Raw genomic sequence first — 20,302 nt, 5'->3', positions numbered from 1 at the left:
GACAGACACAAAGAGACAGACACAAAGAGACAGACACAAAGAGACAGACACAAAGAGACAGGCTGACAGGGAAAGAGACAGACAGGAAAAGAAAGGGAAAGAGAGAGACAGGTTAAGAGACAGACACAGACAGGTAAATAGACAGACACAGACAAAGAGACAGAGACACAGGGAAACAGACAGACAGGGAAAGAGAGGTAAAGAGACAGACAGGGTAAGAGACAGACAAAGACAGGTAAAGAGACAGACAAAGAGACAGACACAGGGAAAGAGACAGAGGGAAAGAGACAGGGAAAGAGAGGGAAAGAGACAGACAGGGAAAGAGACAAACAGGGAAAGTGACAGAGCTATAGACAGAGATAGACAGACAGGGAAAGAGATTGAGACAGATGGAGAAAGAGACAGAGACAGTCAGAGACAGACAGGGAAAGAGACAGACAGACAAAGAGATAGAGAGAGAGACAGAGATATATATAGAGGGGGAGACAGACATTATAATTACATTTCTATCTATTTGTTTTGTGGTGTTTGTGTGCAGAATACATTTTTGTTACTACATTCTATTTTGTTAACAGCAGTTATTAACCCGGGCGAAGCCAGGGAGTACAGCTAGTATAATATATAGGAATAGATCCCTCTATGTGTAATGACTCTATATACTACATAGGAATAGATCCCTCTGTGTGTAATGACTCTATATAATATATAGGAATAGATCCCTCTGTGTGTAATGACTATATATAATATAGGAATAGATCCCTCTGTGTGTAATGACTCTATATAATATATAGGAATAGATCTCTCTGTGTGTAATGACTATATAATATATAGGAATAGATCCCTCTGTGTGTAATGACTCTATATAATATATAGGAATAGATCCCTCTGTGTGTAATGATTATATAATATATAGGAATAGATCCCTCTGTATGTAATGACTCTACATAATATATACGCTCTACATAATATATACGGTAGGAATAGATCGCTCTGTGTGTAATAACTCTATATAATATATAGGAATAGATCCCTCTGTGTGTAATAACTCTATATAATATATAGGAATAGATCCCTCTGTGTGTAATGACTCTATATTATAGGAATAGATCCCTCTGTGTGTAAAGACTCTATATATAATATATAGGAATAGATCCCTCTGTGTGTAATGACTCTATATAATATATAGGAATAGATCCCTCTGTGTGTGTAATGACTCTATATAATATATAGGAGTAGATCCCTCTGTGTGTAATGAATCTATGTAATATATAGGAATAGATGCCTCTGTGTGTAATGAAGCTATGTAATATATAGGAATAGATCCTTCTGTGTTTAATGACTGTATATAATATATAGGAATAGATCCCTCTGTGGGTAATGACTATATAATATATAGGAATAGATCCCTCTGTGTGTAATGACTCTATATAATATATAGGAATAGATCCCTCTGTGTGTAATGGCTCTATATAATATATAGGAATAGATCCCTCTGTGTGTAATGACTCTATATAATATATAGGAATAGATCCCTCTGTGTGTAAAGACTCTATATAATATATAGGAATATATCCCTCTGTGTGTAAAGACTCGTCTATATAATATATAGGAATAGATCCCTCTGTATGTAATGACTCTATATAATATATAGGAATAGATCCCTCTGTGTGTAATGACTCTATATAATATATAGGAATAGATCCCTCTGTGTGTAAAGACTCTACATAATATATAGGAATATATCCCTCTGTGTGTAAAGACTCGTCTATATAATATATAGGAATAGATCCCTCTGTGTGTAATGACTCTATATAATATATAGGAATAGATCCCTCTGTATGTAATGACTCTACATAATATTTACCGTAGGAATAGATCCCTCTGTGTGTAATGACTCTATATATAATATATAGGAATAGATCGCTCTGTGTGTAATGACTCTATATAATATATAGAAATAGATCCCTCTCGTGTGTAATGACTCTATATAATATATAGGAATAGATCTCTCTGTGTGTAATGACTCCATAGTAATATATAGGAATAGATCCCTCTGTGTGTAAATAACTCTATGTACTATATAGGAATAGATCCCTCTCTGTGTAATGACTCTATATATATATAATATATGTTGTTTCCCTTTTTTGTATTTGACAATTACTGAAATAAATTAACTTTTTGATGATATTCTAAATTATTGAGATGCACTTGTACATAGAATATATATACAGTGGGTACGGAAAGTATTCAGACCCCTTTAAATTTTTCACTCTTTTTCTCTTTCATTGCAGCCACTCTGATAAATTAAAAAAAAGTTCATTTTTTTTCTCATTAATGTATACTCTGCCCCCATCCTCCATCTTCACAGAAAAATAACATATATAATACACTGTATATGTAGCCGGTTGAATGCTGGCTCAATGTCAGTGTGTTTTTTTTTAATTTTTTTTTAGCCTCCATTTAAATCCGACGACGACGCCAGTGTTTTTGTATTTCCTGTTGAAGAATCGGGAATTCACTATGAACACGCATTGAATAACATTATGCCAGTCAAGCCTCTTCGCCCCTTCCTCCTGGCTGTATTTTTTTTTTATTTTGTCCTATTCTTTTCTTTTTTCACATTTTTTTTTTACATTACGTGTATGTGAGCGTAATTATAAATTAAAATAAATTGATTTTGCATTTATACTCCTAGTTCTCCTGTGTGTCTCATTAACATGGAGTTTGTGCATTTCCGCTGGTTCACCTAGTAGTGTAACCATTGGTATAATTCAGAATGGTGTTCTTGGATTTGTGGTGTGTTAAGTTCTCAAAGCAGTAGAAGCAGCGATTACATTACATTTGAGACATGATTGACCAGATGTTTTATCTGCCACGGCGCCCAACCTGACTCACATCAGCAAAGAGACATACCGCCTGAATAACCAAGCCCGGTCATACCTGGCCTGTGTCCTTTCCCTGGCAGGTACCCTGATCCCTGACCCCCCTATACTTCTGGGTCAGCAGATTGGACCTGGGGTGTGAACTGACCCACGTTTGCTACGGGGATACAGTCTTGGCTAGAGATGAGTGAGCCGATGTTCGGTTTTTGAGCCGAACACCAACTTTCCAAATGAAACCCAGCATTCGGGTTCTGAGTTGTTAGGTGCTTTACGTATGCTGACCAGTCACACCTCTGTGCTCAGGCATGCTCATTGCTCAGTCCAGTGCGAGACGCTTTGAATGGCTCGCACTGGAGGTAACCACAGCATGATCCTATGTAGTGTGCACTAAACCTGCCCAAGCTCCCCCGGAAATGATCTGGTTATGGCTGGCTGCATTTGTGCGGAGATCCAAACTACCAATCAGTGACTTCCATTGTGGTTCAGGTCAGGTCAAAACCTGTAGAAGGTCGGTTTGGCTGCATCCACTGAACCGAACTTCCACGAGTTCGCTTATCTCTAGTTTTGCTGTCAGAGAAGGATTTAAAAGTGGTACGTGGCTTTGTCTTCTCCAATCTGCCCACATGATCCTCTGCAAGCTTGTAAAAGCATACAAAATTAATCAGGAATGAGACAGAGTAAATTTTTATTTCCCTACAGCTGATGCCAATGATACGATCGTCTGTAGCATCTGGCTGTCTGTCCATTATGTTCTATACTGTTCTGCTGCTGCCAGTGCATCTACTCTCTGTTCATTAAAGCACCTCTCCAGCCTTGTTTTCAGGGCTGGAGTGGTGATTTAAATGTAAGCCCCCTTGCTCCAACGAATCCGGAAGTACATTACGGAATCGGGCTTGAAACATCTCAAGCCCGAGGACGCGGCCACCTTGGAAAGACCTATCTCGGAGGAGGAGTATTGGGCAGCGATTAAAAACTCTCCCTCTGGTAAGGCCCCCGGCCCAGATGGGTTCCCCTTGCTTTATTACAAAAGGATGAACTCCCTACTGCTTTCCCCATTTCTCAATTTCCGAAAAGGCCCCCAAGGGACTCTCTGGCTGCTAACATAGTAGTTATCCCCAAAGAGGGTAAAGACCCTACCTCCTGTTCTAGCTACCGACCCATTTCCCTTCTCAACACAGACTTGAAGCTCTTTACCAAAATTCTTTCAGATAGACTCTCTCCTCTGCTGGGGGAATCGTTCACCCTGATCAGGCTGGGTTCATGATGGGGAGGGAAGCAAGGGACAACACCACTAAGGCGTTGAACTTAATACACAAGGCTAAATCTAATGGATTGCCTTTGATGTTCCTGTCGACCGACGCAGAAAAAGCAGAGTCAATTGGGTATTTATGGAAGAGGTTCTGCGGGCGGTGGAACTGGGGAGGATGATGCTCAAGTGGATATGCTCACTGTACAGTAATCCCTCGGCCGCGGTTAGGGTGAACGGTCTTTTCTCAGATAGCTTCCCCATTCTCAATGGTACCAGGCAGGGCTGCCCTCTCTCGCCCTTGATCTTCATTCTGACTCTGGAACCTCTGCTTAGCCGAATTAGAGGTAACATTAACATCTCTGGCCCTAAAGCCGTTGATTCCACCTACAAAATCGCGGCGTCTGCTGATGACTTACTTTTCTTTTTAACTAACCCTTGGGTCTCCCTCCCCAACCTTCTGAGAGAACTGGAAACATACTCTCTCCTCTCTAATTTTAAAATTAACATGTCAAAATCGGAGGCTCTGAATGTATCGCTCCCCCAGGAGCAGGTTATCTCGTTGCAATCGGCGTTCGGGTTTAGGTGGGCCAGTCAATCTTTAAAGTACCTAGGGGTCCAGCTGGCCGCGGACAACAGTCAATTATATAAGCTGAACTATCTCCCCCTCCTGCAGTCCATTAGAACAGACTGCGCAAATTGGGGTAGGGGCCTCTTCACTTGGTTTGGGAGATGTGTAATATTGAAGATGAATATACTGCCACGTCTCCTATACCTTTTCAAGTCCTTACCGATTAAGATTCCAAGCTCCTTCTTCAAGGAACTGGCTTCACTACACACCAGATTCATCTGGGCGAATTAGTCGGTGAGACTCTCCCGTTCCCTTTTGTGCAGACCTAAGAGCAGGGGTGGTCTGGGGATGCCAGATATGAGAAAGTATTATTGGGCTACACACATGGTCAGGGTTCTGGATTGGTGCCGCCATTCTAGGATAAAGCCGTGGGTCGCCCTGGAACAGAGTTTTTCGGACATCCCTCTTCCGGACGCTCCTTGGCTCTCGAGTTTGTCTCCGTCCTCTCTGAGATCTCATCCAACTATTGGCGCTACCTTGGAATGTTGCTCGAGAGGTGAGGTTCGTCGCCTCCTCTTGCCGGTGCCTTCCCCCATGTCACCCATACTTGGCGATCCGGATTTCCGTCCTGGCCTTTCAGATGCTGTGTTTCGGAGCTGGGTTCAGGAGGGTAGATTCAGAGCCTGTCACATGGGAGGAGAGGGAGATTGGCCATCTTTGTCTGCTCTTAGTGGTCTCCTGCCTTCGGACCCCCTGGGGAGATGGAGGGCTATGCAGTTAAGGCACTTTATGTGTTCCCTTCCCTGCTTCACTCGGTACGCCAGGCCTCTTACGAGATTCGAGAAATTGTGTCAGGGGGAGGGGGCCCTGCGGCACTCACTTTCCCTGACGTACGACCTGTTATCGGATCCCGGGAACCTGCCCCCCTGGCCTACTTACTGCAGTGGGAAAGGGACCTAGGGATCGCGCTATCTGACTCGCAAAGAAATAACATCTTACTGTTGGCGCATAAAACTTCAATTAGTTCCAGACAGCTGTAGGCCAATTTCAAATTACTGACTAGATTGTATAGAGTCCCGACTAGACTTCACAGGATGTTCCCCTCAGTTGACCCCATATATTGGAGATGCGGCTCAAGGGAGGGTGATTATGTGCACATCTTCTGGTCCTGCCCTTCTCTACAACGGTTCTGGTCGGAGGTGGGGGATGTCATTGGACTGGTGACCGGCACGAAAGTTACACTGGGCCCGGAACTGTTTCTATTACAGTTATCGGAACTTCCGGCCCCTAAGTACAAGCGCTCATTGCTGAGATTTCTGGTCATGGCTGCCAGGTCTTGCATCCCGCTTGGCTGGAAGTCCACTACACCCCCCACACTGACACAGTGGGCTTCTAGGATGAACGATCTCATGCATATGGAGGACCTGACATCCTCTATCAATGACCGACAGGACGAGTTCCATAGGACTTGGTTTCCCTGGTTGGAGTTCACCTATTCGGCGGAATACTCTAGACTGTTCTCTGTTCCGCGGCAGTCGTGAGGCTCCGGAGAAATGTGTCGCCCTGGGCAAGCCAGGGGACACAGGTCACAACACCACCACACCCCACACTCCAGGTAGGCACATCTGCTAACCAGAAATCCTTGTTGCCTTCCTCCAGGAGTCTGTTGATGCACACCAGGGGGTGGGCCAGGCGGTTGGCTCCGCCCACCAAGGAGCTCACAACTCTGGAGGCAGGAAGTTACCAGGCAGAAGGCCCAGGCTGGGCAAGTGTGAGGAGCTAAAGTGAGAGTTAACAGAGAAGGAAAGAAAAGTGAAAAAGGAGGAAAGCAAGAAGTGGTGACAGAGCAGAGAGTGTGCAAAGCCTGAGAGCCCAGCTGTGTGTAGGGCTAGAACAGCAAGGTCAGCGACGGCGGTGACTGTCCGGAGGGGGACCGTTTGGAAGTTCCTGGAAGGACCCCGTTGGCTGTGTGCCCGGTGGTCTGGAGCAGTGTTCCGAAGGACAGTCAGCACCAGGGCAGGGGCCTCTCGGACCCCGGCAAGGCTAGGAGTCGCCAAATTTGCCGAATCCGTCAGTGAAGGGGACGTAGATTCCCCCAACAACCAAGTCCCGATAGAAGGCAACAGTCCAACCTGTACAACAGAGGCACCGCCACCGCCAGGGCACCAGTCTCTGAGGGCCAGCGCCTGCGGGCAAAGTGTAGTGCTCCTCCGGCCCAGCTTGAAGCCGGGGAGCGGGTTACCGGTGGGGACCCATCGCAACCATCCGTACATACAGGTGCAAGGAAGAGGGACATCACCGTCACCTACCGGGGAAGCAAAGCAGCCGTCTGTGGGACCGTCCTACCAGCCGTTTGGTTTGTTGGGGGAGACCTCCCGGTCTCTCAGGGTCACGGAGGTGAATTTCAAATCAAAACTGCGCAGATGTATATGAATCAGGAAAATGACCACACAGAGAAACGTGTCTCTATTTGGGAGAAGTGGATGCCTTCTGCCAGTGTATTCAAAAGCATAACATTTTATACAGCTTTTTGGACAGTCCTGTAAAACAACATTCCTTTAAGGCATTCAGGTGTGTCTGGGAAGAGAGGAAAGTCTTTTCAAGAATATTGCTTAATCATGAGTCTAACAGGTTTTCCAAGACTGGAAGAAGACATTGAAGAATGTCACTTTACTAATTTATGAGACTGCAAACTCATTACTTAGCCCTAAGCATAGTTGGTTTACGTTTACAATCCTTGCAACATTTAATTCAGGTATATGTAAAAAGCAATACATAAAACATAGAAAATACAGATTAATCTTATTATAATATAATATCATACTGGACAAACGATTCATAGCCTAGACCTTCACAGTCCCCCCTTAATAAGATTATCTGTCTACTTACTCCGTGAGGGCTACCCAGAGACTACAGTGTCTTATAGATATGGTATATAGGTGCGTGCTATCATGCTCTTTCCTAGCATCTTCACCTCAGTTCCCACAGAGGGGATCCGGGCCCCATGGTGCCCTTCTATAACAACCTGCTAAGTTTGACTTTGAGTTGTTGAGCTTTGATGGTAACCATTGTGTCAGATTTGGAGGGGGCTACTGGTGTATGTAATACTGAAGAGAAGGTTGCCATGGCTATAGCCTCGTTTGTCCCCTTTTTACAAATCTTCTTACAGCAAGGCAAAATACAGTAAACAATAATTATAGCAAAAAAACAACACTAGAAGGGTTATAATCCCTATATGAATTAGTATCCCTTTCAGAGAGGTCATCCAACTAAACCAGTCACCCCAAGGATTGGTTACCCCTGAATTTTCTTTCAATTCTTTAGTTAGGGAATTTAATTGTTTCAGGGCCTGGGTAACCTTACCATTTGGGCCTGTTTCATCTGGGACATAAGTACAACAGGCCTCTCCTATCATTGCACAGACACCTCCTTTTTCTGCTAATAGCATATCCAGAGCCAGCCGGTTCTGGTTGGCCAGCAGAGTAGTCTGACCCAACTGAGTAGCTAACCCAGTTAAGGCATTCCTGAAGTAATTAACAAATCTCTGTTGATTATAATAGAGATAATTGATCCATGCAACATTCTTATTCACAGTAATAATGGGAAGTAAGGACTTAAATCCTGCTGCTACTTCATCTCTGGCCTTATTCTCATCTGGGACCCCCCTTGGGACTCCAATTACATCAATATATACATGGGGGTCTTCCAATAGGTCATTGTTTGACACAGTTCTACGGGGCCTGGTTCTACCTTGGTTACTTGTTCTTATCTGCTCAAAGGTAACTCCATGATTTACAGGGCTTATTAGGATCGGCATTAACACTTTCATTAGGGCACATTATCCTGACCAAGGAAGTTTGAGTCTAGATCTTATCTTGAGGTTAGCACATAACAAAACAACATTTGCTACATGTTGTCTGTGGTCTTTTCCAGATGTTAAATGAGAAGGAGGATACTTGGTTGGTGCTAGTCCTGTCCAGGGCCGACTCGTGAACCTTGGTGATCTGCTCTTGATAAAGATCCAAAGCTTGATGAGGCTTCATGTGAACAGTTTGAGGCGTTGACTCAGAGAAGCCTTCTGAGATAATGGGTGGAATGGCAGCCGCTCTCTGCTTCAGTTATTTTAGGTCCATTGGTTTCTGAGGCGAAGATCTTAACTCGCGTGTCACTGCCAGTGCTCAGCAGACTAGGCCGGGGAGACATCAGCCTGGTGGGATGGGCTCTCCCAAAACTTTTCCCAGGATTAGAGGGTTAACAGCTGGCATTTTGTATTAAGGCAAATCAACGAATATATTTATATATGTGTTAGAAGAAAACAAAAGCATTCATATATATGTATATTGGGCTACATCGACTAAACTACATATAGGGGTCTGTGAAATGGCTGAATTAAGTATTTCAGGTTACTCAATTCTTATGGTGCCAGTCCCCCCTAAAGACTTATTTCTGCCATTTCCGAGTACTAAGGGTACTGTGTTCCCTTAGGAAGAGAGGGAAAGAGATCTGTTGGGAAAACCTGCCTGACTGAACGTTGAGGCATGGGCGGAGAGGGGAAAGGGTTTTCTTCACCGGTTTGAGACTAAAGACTCCTAGACGAGTCCTCACCCTTTGTAGTTGGACTTTCCCATGTCTCAAGGTTCTCTAAGTCCTCTTTTCTACGTATTTTGGCAATGATGGTCTGACACTGTACAGGTCTTTTAAAAAGGATAAATACAAGCAAGACGCTCAGTGTAGCTTCGGTGGGCCGACCCTTCTGCAATGCGACGTGTGAGTCCATGTTGCCCTGCCGTCGTGCTTATTGACATGTCTGTGGCTGGATGGCTCATTCTCGCTTGTCCTTTTAGGATCAATCAGTCCCCTGACTGAAGACCACGTGCTCCTGACACTGATTTAAAATCTGGAATTGGAGAATACACCTGTTTATCACACTATTTAGTCAATCATATAAAAAAATTGTACATGCCTGTGATAAACCAAAAAAATATCTTACAAATAGACCTGTTTATCACGAAAAGAAGTTTCCACCTTTCTATAAAAATATACACTTTCTTTACTTCTGTAAACCCATTTTTTTCATACCACCTCCATCATGTGCTTTTCAGCAATAACGTCGCTTTCTGCACTGGAATGATTCTGACCAAACCTGGAAAGAAATTTACACAACACGCACAAACTCACATAAACCTACTCATGGTAGATGTATATGACTAATCTGCAATCACCGGAGCAGTAGAGCGGATGAGGGGAGTGTTTCTACGAGGTCTTTTTAGTTTCTCTACTTTGTATTAAGCACAGGTCTTACAAGACTTGGTGTGTCTGGCCACCTGGGTACTGAGCACTGGTGCCGCCCATATCTTGTCCACCACCACACTTATAATGATCTTTGTCACATGTGTTCATGGGTTACCTGGGCCATTATTGAGTAGAGCACTCATGGCAGAGAAAGCTTACCGCCCTTTATCCACAGACCTTCCTCAAGTCACTGGCTCCCTGCGTCTCACACTCCGTTCCTTGCTGAATCACTTGTTTCTGTAGGGATTTAAAAACACAAGTAGTGACCAATGTCACGGACGTGACAGGAGCCACCAAGGTACTGGTCTGCATTGGTAAAGGACTCTCAACTCTAGGCCCATTCACTGCTTCTTTGCTGTCTGCACCTGTGCGAGAGCCTCCACCTGGGCTCATATGCACTCTACGGTCTTTATAGGGTTTTCACGTCACACTAGAAAAGATCTGCTGCCTATAGCCACATTTGACTATCTTACCCCTTTCCGCTCTACGAACCACAGCAATCGCAAATCTTCATCTCGTTCTCCTATTCCGATGGGAGAGGAGTGGTTCGATTTTTATTACCTCATGTTGTGTAACCTCAGCATATCCAGTGCAGAATCAACCAGCATCTTGGTATCTGGATCCATCTACGAAAAAACTTAAAATCTGCATTAGCAATGGGCTCATCTGAGACATGTTCAAAATCTGACAATTCTTGTTACAGCAGAGCAATCATGAGATATATGTCTGTCTGCTGTATCCTCCATTACAGATAAAAAGATAAAGAAAACTTAATAGACAAACTCAATTGATTAACAAATTAAAAACTTAAAAATAAGTCTTTCCCCCCTTTTTGAATCCATTATCCAAAGCATAATTAGATTCAAAAAGTGTGTGTCCCCGGAGCTCTACATTTAGGCACAAAAGTCACATTGTATAGATCATACCTAACCGGGAACACCATAAATATGTTATGTGTAGCCTTATAATGGAAAACGATTTCAATGACTTTTCAACCTTTGCTTGAAACACAGAAATCTGCATTACAATCTTTCTATAAAAAGAAAACAGATGATTCAATACATTATATATCAAACACAGAATGCCATAAATCATCCACCGTAAACCAAATTATTATAATTATTAATAAATTAGATTATTAATAAAGATTATAATAATTAACTAATTGTACACAGCCTGACCTCTATGCTCCAATATCTGCCAATAAATCTAAACATGTCCACAATTCAACTTATTCTGTTTAGATAAAATCAGTAAAATAAAACACTATTGTCAATTACTTTTTCCAATATAATTTACAATGCATTGCTAAGGTAGAGAAAAGTCTCCTTTTTTTATAGCAAACAATAGGACTACCCCCCCTGTAAATTGAAACTTTAGTTGTTTGACCCACAGACTGGAAATACCTGTATTTTGGGTCCACACCCTGAAGCCAATAGCAAACAGGGCTTGTCTTCCCCTGCCATCTCCAGCACAACCACTCATTCATTCATTCATTCATTCATATTAAATCTTTCAGTATTATAAACTTTTACTAACAGCTTTAATTTAATATTTTCAATATAGCAATGGATGTTAACATTTTGATCCCTGAGGCTCACATTGCAAATACTCATTAAATCCAATTTCCTACTAACCTGACACTCTCTTTATGACTGACCCAAGTCCCAAATATTACTTTATATATATTTAACCATGATCTTAGTCTAATTATAGATAAAACACCTTTTTTTCTGTCTGAGTATGTAGTAGTCCACCCAATCTGTTGTTTAAACATTTACACATTACATGGTCTTCTTCACACATCCCCATCTCACTTCTTTTGTAATAACCATGCCTCGACCACCATGTGCGTCATCCACCATTTTTAGATCTGACCTAAAATAGCACATGGTTTATCATAGTATTGCGGCATAGAGTCTCCACATCCACAACAAAGTTCACTCTCATCCGGATTTTTCCAGTGACAGCTAGAACAGGCCCATACCACACCATCACCATTTTTGGTCGCTCACAAGGTACACTTTTATTATATACATAACTCAAAATTCTGTCTTTCTTTTCCCTTTCCCCTTCTACCCAATTCTCTCTATATAGACACTATATAGACTTTTAGAAACCCTTCCCCATGCATTGTTTTTCAAAACACCTTTTTTTTTTTTTTTTTTAGTGTGCTAATCTAGCAAAGTTCTCTGCAACAATATACATTGCTGGGGAATTTTGAGACCTTACAATAGATAACACAGTTTGTATATACTGTACACTAATATCCATGAAAGAAAGGAAAATCAAAATATTAATGAAATACTGGCAGTCTGTATCTCAAGAAATCTAATTCTCCATAATACACGTCTCTGTTGGATCTATTTTTTCTAAATGGATATAATACCTTCCAACATTATTGGGGTAAGTCTTTATGAATTTTTACATTAGCTAACACGGTGCAAAAATATGTATTTACTTGCCCCTATTCTATTTTAAGATATAATGCTGCCACTCTTTTACAACACCAATTGTTCAAAATTTTCACTTATTTGTACAATAAGGGGTCGACACTTCAGGGACTCAATGTAACAAATTTTGTACTTGTAAACTCTCTATTCTCACCAGGCTATCCAACATATTCCTCTGATTCTTCCTGAATCGTCTGACCACCTTGTAAAACCATTTGCTGGGCAACTTCCCCCAGCAGGATGTAAATTTGAATTAGCTGGGTTAACATACACCCCTGTCTCCTGCACCTTCTTCTATTTCAACCTATCCTTCTGACTGCAACATCTGCGCTACACTTTACCAAACACCTGTGCATCTTCCCACAATCCTTTATCTTTCAACTTCACTTTCTTTCCCTTCAGCGCCGCATTCCATGTGACGGCTATAGCCATCCGCTCCTAGGCAAACCTAACACCTTAGAAATCTCTGAGGCATGGCGCACAACTTTCTTTTCCTCTCTGTCTGTCACTAGTTCTATAACATTCTGCAAACCTTCTCAACTTTCTTTTTCTCCACCTAAGCATTGTTGCTGTCTTGACGGCAGTTGGATTACACTAATTCAAGACTATATGGTGCACGCTACAGTCCGGCCGGCACTGGGGCGTTCCACCCTTACTCTAGCTCCCTCAGCTAAGTAAAAACAAAGGTGTCCCGTGAAAGGAGGAGGACGTACAAAAATGTCACATACAAGAATGTCCCGCCCTCCGGACTTGGTCAGCTGTACCAATTTATTGTCCTAATCCCTATCTTCGATCACGGGTATCCCCCCCGTATCCTCAAACTACGGATCGGGTCAGTCTATCCAGCTATATCCAACTGCTGCCCTCTTACTCCCTACAATCCATCCTCCGGATCCCTTGTGACAATTGAAATCCACACCACAGGGTAGGATTCGAGCTACTGGGCCCCCAGCGGGCATCACCACCGAGTCACTATCGGTTACCTTTAACTCCGATGGGGACACAAGGCCTGTCACCCCCTCCTCTCCAAAAACAACCTTGTCGGCAGTGAATACACAGTATGTAACACTTACCGGGGCTGTTGGTTGATCAGGCCTGTTGGAGCGGAGGGAGGTCCTGGTCCGTGACGTCCAAGGTATCGGGGTGTCCAGGTATCGGGGTGCTCCTTATGGGGGCCCCACGTTGGGCGCCAAACTGTTGGGGGAGACCTCCCGGTCTCTCAGGGTCACGGAGGTGAATTTCAAATCAAAACTGCGCAGATGTATATGAATCAGGAAAATGACCACACAGAGAAACGTGTCTCTATTTGGGAGAAGTGGATGCCTTCTGCCAGTGTATTCAAAAGCATAACATTTTATACAGCTTTTTGGACAGTCCTGTAAAACAACATTCCTTTAAGGCATTCAGGTGTGTCTGGGAAGAGAGGAAAGTCTTTTCAAGAATATTGCTTAATCATGAGTCTAACAGGTTTTCCAAGACTGGAAGAAGACATTGAAGAATGTCACTTTACTAATTTATGAGACTGCAAACTCATTACTTAGCCCTAAGCATAGTTGGTTTACGTTTACAATCCTTGCAACATTTCATTCAGGTATATGTAAAAAGCAATACATAAAACATAGAAAATACAGATTAATCTTATTATAATATAATATCATACTGGACAAACGATTCATAGCCTAGACCTTCACAGGTTTACCGTACAAACTGTGTCCAAGTCTCAGGCTGAGTGAGTACCATAGTGCCGCAAGGCACAGCGCTGCCCCCGCGTCCCTGCGCCCACCAGGCCCTGCACCTCACAAGCCATCACCGGGCCCCGGGATCACCAACCCTTACCCACGGAGGGGCAACACAACACCTGGCTGCTCCCCATCACCATCCCCGGGATCCCCGCATTGAGCAGCGGTGGTGCTACACATCACCACAACCGTGGGTGGCGTCACGGACATTATCCCAACACCCCAAACAACCCCCCTTTCACTCACGGGCGAGGAGTGCCGCTCGAGAAACCCCGGGATCCGGCCCACCGCTCGAGCCACCACTGAGCAGCTTCCGGACCCGAGCAGAAGGGGTGAGCGCGGTGTGCTGACACCCTCCTCCCCGCCCACGACAACTTGGCGTCACGAACAGGATCTTACCGCTCTGCCGTCTGGTAGAGGTGCGCCTTGTTACCGCCGGAGGTATCCGGCAGAAAAATTTCAGAAGCCGCCATCTTTGGCGCGAAAAGTTCCCGCTCGAGCGTCTTCTCGAGCAGTAGAGGCGCGAAGGCCAAAACCCCGCCCCGAGAGAGGAGGGGCCGGAAAGAGCTAAGGGGGACGCGATGGCGGCCGGCCGCATGTAGCTGCGGCTATACAAGCAGAGACGCCAGGACTCTGCAGACTGATTGGGTTCCTGGAAAAACCTCGTTACCAAGATGCAAGATCCTACCCGCAACGAGGAAGCCCCCGCGCCCGGCACGGCGACGTGGTTGAGGGACCGGACCGTCCCGCTGAGTAACCGTCTGCAGGCCCATATGCAACTCCTCCTGGAGGAGTGGGAGACCGACATGGCGGACGTAGTGGCTGCTATGTGGAGACGCGAGGCAGAAGAGGATTTGGAGGAGCGGGTAAGCGACCCACGCCCCTGTATTCCTGAAGGATCGGCCGCTGCGGCTGAGGGGCCCGGCCGGCTTCCGCTCACCCTGCCTCTCTCCCCGCTATCCGTGATAGCTGCTGCCGCCCCGCCATTAGGCCCGCTACCTGCCCAACCGGTAGCGATACCCTGCCCGGCCGCTCCGGCGGACCAGCCGGCTGCAGACGTCCAGGACGGCCCTGAAATGCACCAAGGGGAACCGCTAGAACCACGGCCCCTTAACAGCGTGGTGCCTGAAGTCCCAGTAGAGACTGTGCCAGACCCTGAGCCCGGGACTGTGGCTTGGATGAAGGCCCGGGTGATACAATTCCACCAACGACAGCAGGATCAGATCTTTCGGATGCTGGAGCAGTGGACCAACGTGGTGGAGGAGCTGATTACAACTGTCCCGATGGGCGAAAGGGGAATAGATGTAGCAGAACCGACTGGTGACCCACGTCCCTATGTCCTCCCAGGACCGGCCGCTGCGGCTGAGGGGCCCGGCCTAGTCTCGGCCTATGCATCGCCCTTGCCGTCACTGATGGGGCGCCTCAACATAGGCTCGCCTACTCTGCTGCTCCATGTTACTGCAGATGGGGATGAGGTGGTGGATGCTGGAGGCCAGGAGGCTGCGGCAGCTGGCGGCAACCCGCCTGACGCAGAAACAAGAAATGACGACTCCTGCCCCAGCTCCGGGCCCGCTGTTGCGGCTGAAGGAGCAATTGAGCGTTCCCGCTATGTGGGGGACCCTGTGGTTTATCATACTCCGCGTACCGGTGGAAATGGGTACCGGGTACCCCTGTCACAGCAGGCATGTCAGTGCATGTTTGGGGTGCTGGTGGCAGAGGATGGGTCCACCTCAGTAGAGGAACTGGAGTAGGGCAATGGATGCCCGCAGCACTGTCCCCGTTGGGACCACCTGCTTGTTTGAAAAGTTTGAAAGTTTGCCAAAGTTGAAAGATGATGAAAAATGATTATCCGAGTTTTCACCTGATTGTCTGCTGTGATTTGCAGCCGGCTGGAGTCGGCACCGTTGTCCCCGTGGGGACCGTTTAAAAATGCATGGGAACTATCCATGGACAAGCCCGTGAACTCTGCAGGGCAACCACAAACGTTAGTGGCTTGTAAATATGTTGGGTACCGTTACCGTTTTCCGCAGTGCCGCCTCCGGAGAGGCAGGTTGGAGGGAGGGCCCTGAGCAGAGCAGGCCAGGGCCCAGCCACCAAAGGAACCGGTGGATACCCTCTGGAGGGAAGGACAGATCCCGCTCGGGTACCGTGTGCTGGACTGTGGGTCAAGGGGTGCTGCCTGGGTTTTAGGGGCAGCATCAGGGCCAGGTTACTTGGGTGGGAGAGAGCGGAAACCGTGACCGTATACCGTTGAAACGTTAAAAGTAAAATGTGCCTCCCGTCTTGGGAAGAAGTTATTAAAAATGTATTTATGTTATGTTTAACCCTGTTATCCCTTTTACAGAAAAATAAAACCGGTGTAGGACGGCAGCCCGCGGACGGTCTGCATTTTGCTAAGGGGGAATGTGTCGCCCTGGGCAAGCCAGGGGACACAGGTCACAACACCACCACACCCCACACTCCAGGTAGGCACATCTGCTAACCAGAAATCCTTGTTGCCTTCCTCCAGGAGTCTGTTGATGCACACCAGGGGGTGGGCCAGGCGGTTGGCTCCGCCCACCAAGGAGCTCACAACTCTGGAGGCAGGAAGTTATCAGGCAGAAGGCCCAGGCTGGGCAAGTGTGAGGAGCTAAAGTGAGAGTTAACAGAGAAGGAAAGAAAAGTGAAAAAGGAGGAAAGCAAGAAGTGGTGACAGAGCAGAGAGTGTGCAAAGCCTGAGAGCCCAGCTGTGTGTAGGGCTAGAACAGCAAGGTCAGCGACGGCGGTCACTGTCCGGAGGGGGACCGTTTGGAAGTTCCTGGAAGGACCCCGTTGGCTGTGTGCCCGGTGGTCTGGAGCAGTGTTCCGAAGGACAGTCAGCACCAGGGCAGGGGCCTCTCGGACCCCGGCAAGGCTAGGAGTCGCCAAATTTGCCGAATCCGTCAGTGAAGGGGACGTAGATTCCCCCAACAACCAAGTCCCGATAGAAGGCAACAGTCCAACCTGTACAACAGAGGCACCGCCACCGCCAGGGCACCAGTCTCTGAGGGCCAGCGCCTGCGGGCAAAGTGTAGTGCTCCTCCGGCCCAGCTTGAAGCCGGGGAGCGGGTTACCGGTGGGGACCCATCGCAACCATCCGTACATACAGGTGTAAGGAAGAGGGACATCACCGTCACCTACCGGGGAAGCAAAGCAGCCGTCTGTGGGACCGTCCTACCAGCCGTTTGGTTTACCGTACAAACTGTGTCCAAGTCTCAGGCTGAGTGAATACCATAGTGCCGCAAGGCACAGCGCTGCCCCCGCGTCCCTGCGCCCACCAGGCCCTGCACCTCACAAGCCATCACCGGGCCCCGGGATCACCAACCCTTACCCACGGAGGGGCAACACAACACCTGGCTGCTCCCCATCACCATCCCCGGGATCCCCGCATTGAGCAGCGGTGGTGCTACACATCACCACAACCGTGGGTGGCGTCACGGACATTATCCCAACACCCCAAACAACCCCCCTTTCACTCACGGGCGAGGAGTGCCGCTCGAGAAACCCCGGGATCCGGCCCACCGCTCGAGCCACCACTGAGCAGCTGCCGGACCCGAGCAGAAGGGGTGAGCGCGGTGTGCTGACACCCTTCTCCCCGCCCGCGACAGAAACATCCCCCCTCCCCCCTCCCGTCTCCTTTCCCCTCCTTCCTCCCCTCTCTGCGATTCATTCTTTCTCACCCCCTCTTTTCTTTTTTCCTTTTCCTTCTCTCTTTCTTCGCTTTTAGCTTTTTCCTGGCTTTGCTTTCGTCTTTCAGCTGTGTATTCTATCTTCTTTTTGTTGGGTTGGTTTATAAAAAGTTTAAAATGGGTCAGACTCGAGCAGGTGCGGGGTCGAGAGCTGTGATTGCGAGCAGATTGTTTCTATGCATGTCATTGTTAAATGCTAATTTTTCTATAATGATTATTTGCTGCTGGTGTGGAGCAGGAGATACCCTGTACTGATTTGAGTTTGACTTTTAAAAATAAAGAATTTAAAAAAAAAATGTAAGCCCCCTCCCTGCCCCTTATCATATACTCACCTACTGGCGGCTTCATCGATGTTCGGAGCCATTCCAATCTCACAACGTCATCTTGTTCCTGTAAATTCTGACTGGTCAAAACTCAGAAGCTACATCACAAACTCTCAATGCATCTCTATGAGAGCTAGAACAAGGATGGAACAAGGCTCTCATAGAGTTACATTGATGTGTGACCACAGGAAACAGACAGGAACAACGCTGGAAACAGATGAAGACTGCAGCAGGTGAAGGTGGGGACTTAGGAGTACTTTGCACGCTGCGACATCGCTACTGCGATATCGTCGAGGTCAAATCGAAAGTGACGTACATCCGGCGCCGGTAACGACGTTGCAACGTGTAAAGCCTAGATGCGCCGATAAACGGTCGCAAAAGCGTCGAAAATCGGTGATCTGTGTAGTGTCGGACATTTCCATAATGTCGCACCAATAGGAGATACGATGTTATTCCTTGTTCCTGCGACAGCACACATCGCTGTGTGTGAAGCCGCAGGAGCGAGGAACATCTCCTTACCTGCCTCCACCGGCTATGCGGAAGGAAGGAGGTGGCGGGATGTTTACATCCCGCTCATCTCCGCCCCTCTGCTTCTATTGGCGCCTGCCGTATTACGTCGCTGAGACGCCGCACGACCCGCCCCCTTAGGAAGGAGGTGGGTCGCCGGCCAGAGCGATGTCGCAGGGCAGGTAAGTGCGTGTGAAGCTGCTGTAGCGATAATGTTCGCTACGGCAGCTATCACAAGATATCGCATGTGCGACGGGGGCGGGTACTATCGCGCTCGGCATCACTAGCATCAGCTAGCGGTGTCGCAGCGTGCAAAGTACCCCTTACATTGAAAGCACCACTCCAGCAGTGCAATAAAAAAGAAACTGCTGGAGTGGAGCTTTAAGTGTTGCTCGTGTTGGTCCTACACAGCTGCACATGTCTTGCCATTTCATCATATAGTATACTGTGTTATTGCTGCCAATGCGAATGCTAGTAGACAGGGTTGCTGGCGCTACCCAAACGGGCATCTTCTTGCCTGTACATCATATTCTATACTGTGCAGATGCTGTCAGTACCGCTGCCCCCACACATCTCCTACCTGTCCATTTTGCTCTATATTTATATTGTACTGCTGCAGGGAGCCCTGTACCTCACTGGGTAAATAAGAGAGACTTGAAGCTCCTACAAAAAAATAGATAATTTTTGGAAGGCTTTTTTAAAAAAAAAGAAAAAAAATTGCCTTTTCCATTTCCAAACAGAAAACTTGGTGAAGTTCTCAAAAGAAGTGATAATTTTTTAAAGGTTTTTTAAATAGCCATTACTTCTTTACTTTACAAACAACAAAGTTGTTGCTTCTTCCTAAGAAGGGATAATTTTTGGACTTTTTGTCTTAAAAAGCCGTGGCTCCTTCCATGTGTATAAACATTAGCACTGCAAGCATCCATTATTCTTGGAACATTAATTAGTAATTGGAGGCTTTGCGGTGCCTTCAATTTGCCTCAAACTTATTCTTTGGGGAAAAATGTTAAATTCGAATTTCAAAAGGTTCGTTTATCTTTAAATATTATTTATTTAGAGTCATGTAAAAATCTATGAAGTTTCTTAAAATATATGAGAGAAATACATTGTTATGGGACAAACCTTCCACAAAGTTCTAGGTCACGGTACGTACCTATCCAGGAGGTTAGAAAGTAATAGGCAAAGTTGTCCTTGGGATCTATAAAGAAATGGTATGTATATTTAGGATAAGAATAGAAAACTTGACATCACTGTATAATTGTATCCTTTATCGTCAGTAGGGAGATAATCCCATTAGATAGGAGCTTAAGCCTGCTTTACACGTTACAATTAATCGTGCGATTGCACGAGCGATCGTATCCGCCCCCATTGTTTGTGCGGCACGGGCAATTTGTTGTACCCCCCGTCACACGTACTTACCTTCCAAACGACCTCGCTGTGGGCGGCGAACATCCACTTCCTGAAGGGGGAGGGACGTTCGGCTTCACAGCGACGTCACACAGCCGCCGCCCAATAGAAGCAGAGGGGCGGAGATGAGAAGGACGTAAACATCCCGCCCACCTCCTTCCTTCCGCATTGCCGG

General features: G+C 46.3%; 1 protein-coding gene across 1 annotated transcript in view; it reads right to left on the bottom strand.

Annotated features, from left to right (window-relative positions):
• LOC142248998 (cytochrome P450 4B1-like) overlaps positions 1–20,302 on the bottom strand; it is a 50,285-nt gene that overhangs the window by 26,547 nt on the left and 3,436 nt on the right. The window contains exon 3 of the mRNA XM_075320525.1: positions 19,874–19,918. Coding sequence (XP_075176640.1) covers positions 19,874–19,918 — 45 coding nt within the window. The remainder of the gene's footprint in view (positions 1–19,873; positions 19,919–20,302) is intronic.

Source organism: Anomaloglossus baeobatrachus, chromosome 8 (assembly GCF_048569485.1).
Source record: "Anomaloglossus baeobatrachus isolate aAnoBae1 chromosome 8, aAnoBae1.hap1, whole genome shotgun sequence".
Lineage (NCBI taxonomy): Eukaryota > Metazoa > Chordata > Amphibia > Anura > Aromobatidae > Anomaloglossus > Anomaloglossus baeobatrachus.
The sequence above is the reverse complement of the archived record's forward strand: the minus strand, read 5'-3'. Positions and strand labels throughout refer to the sequence as shown.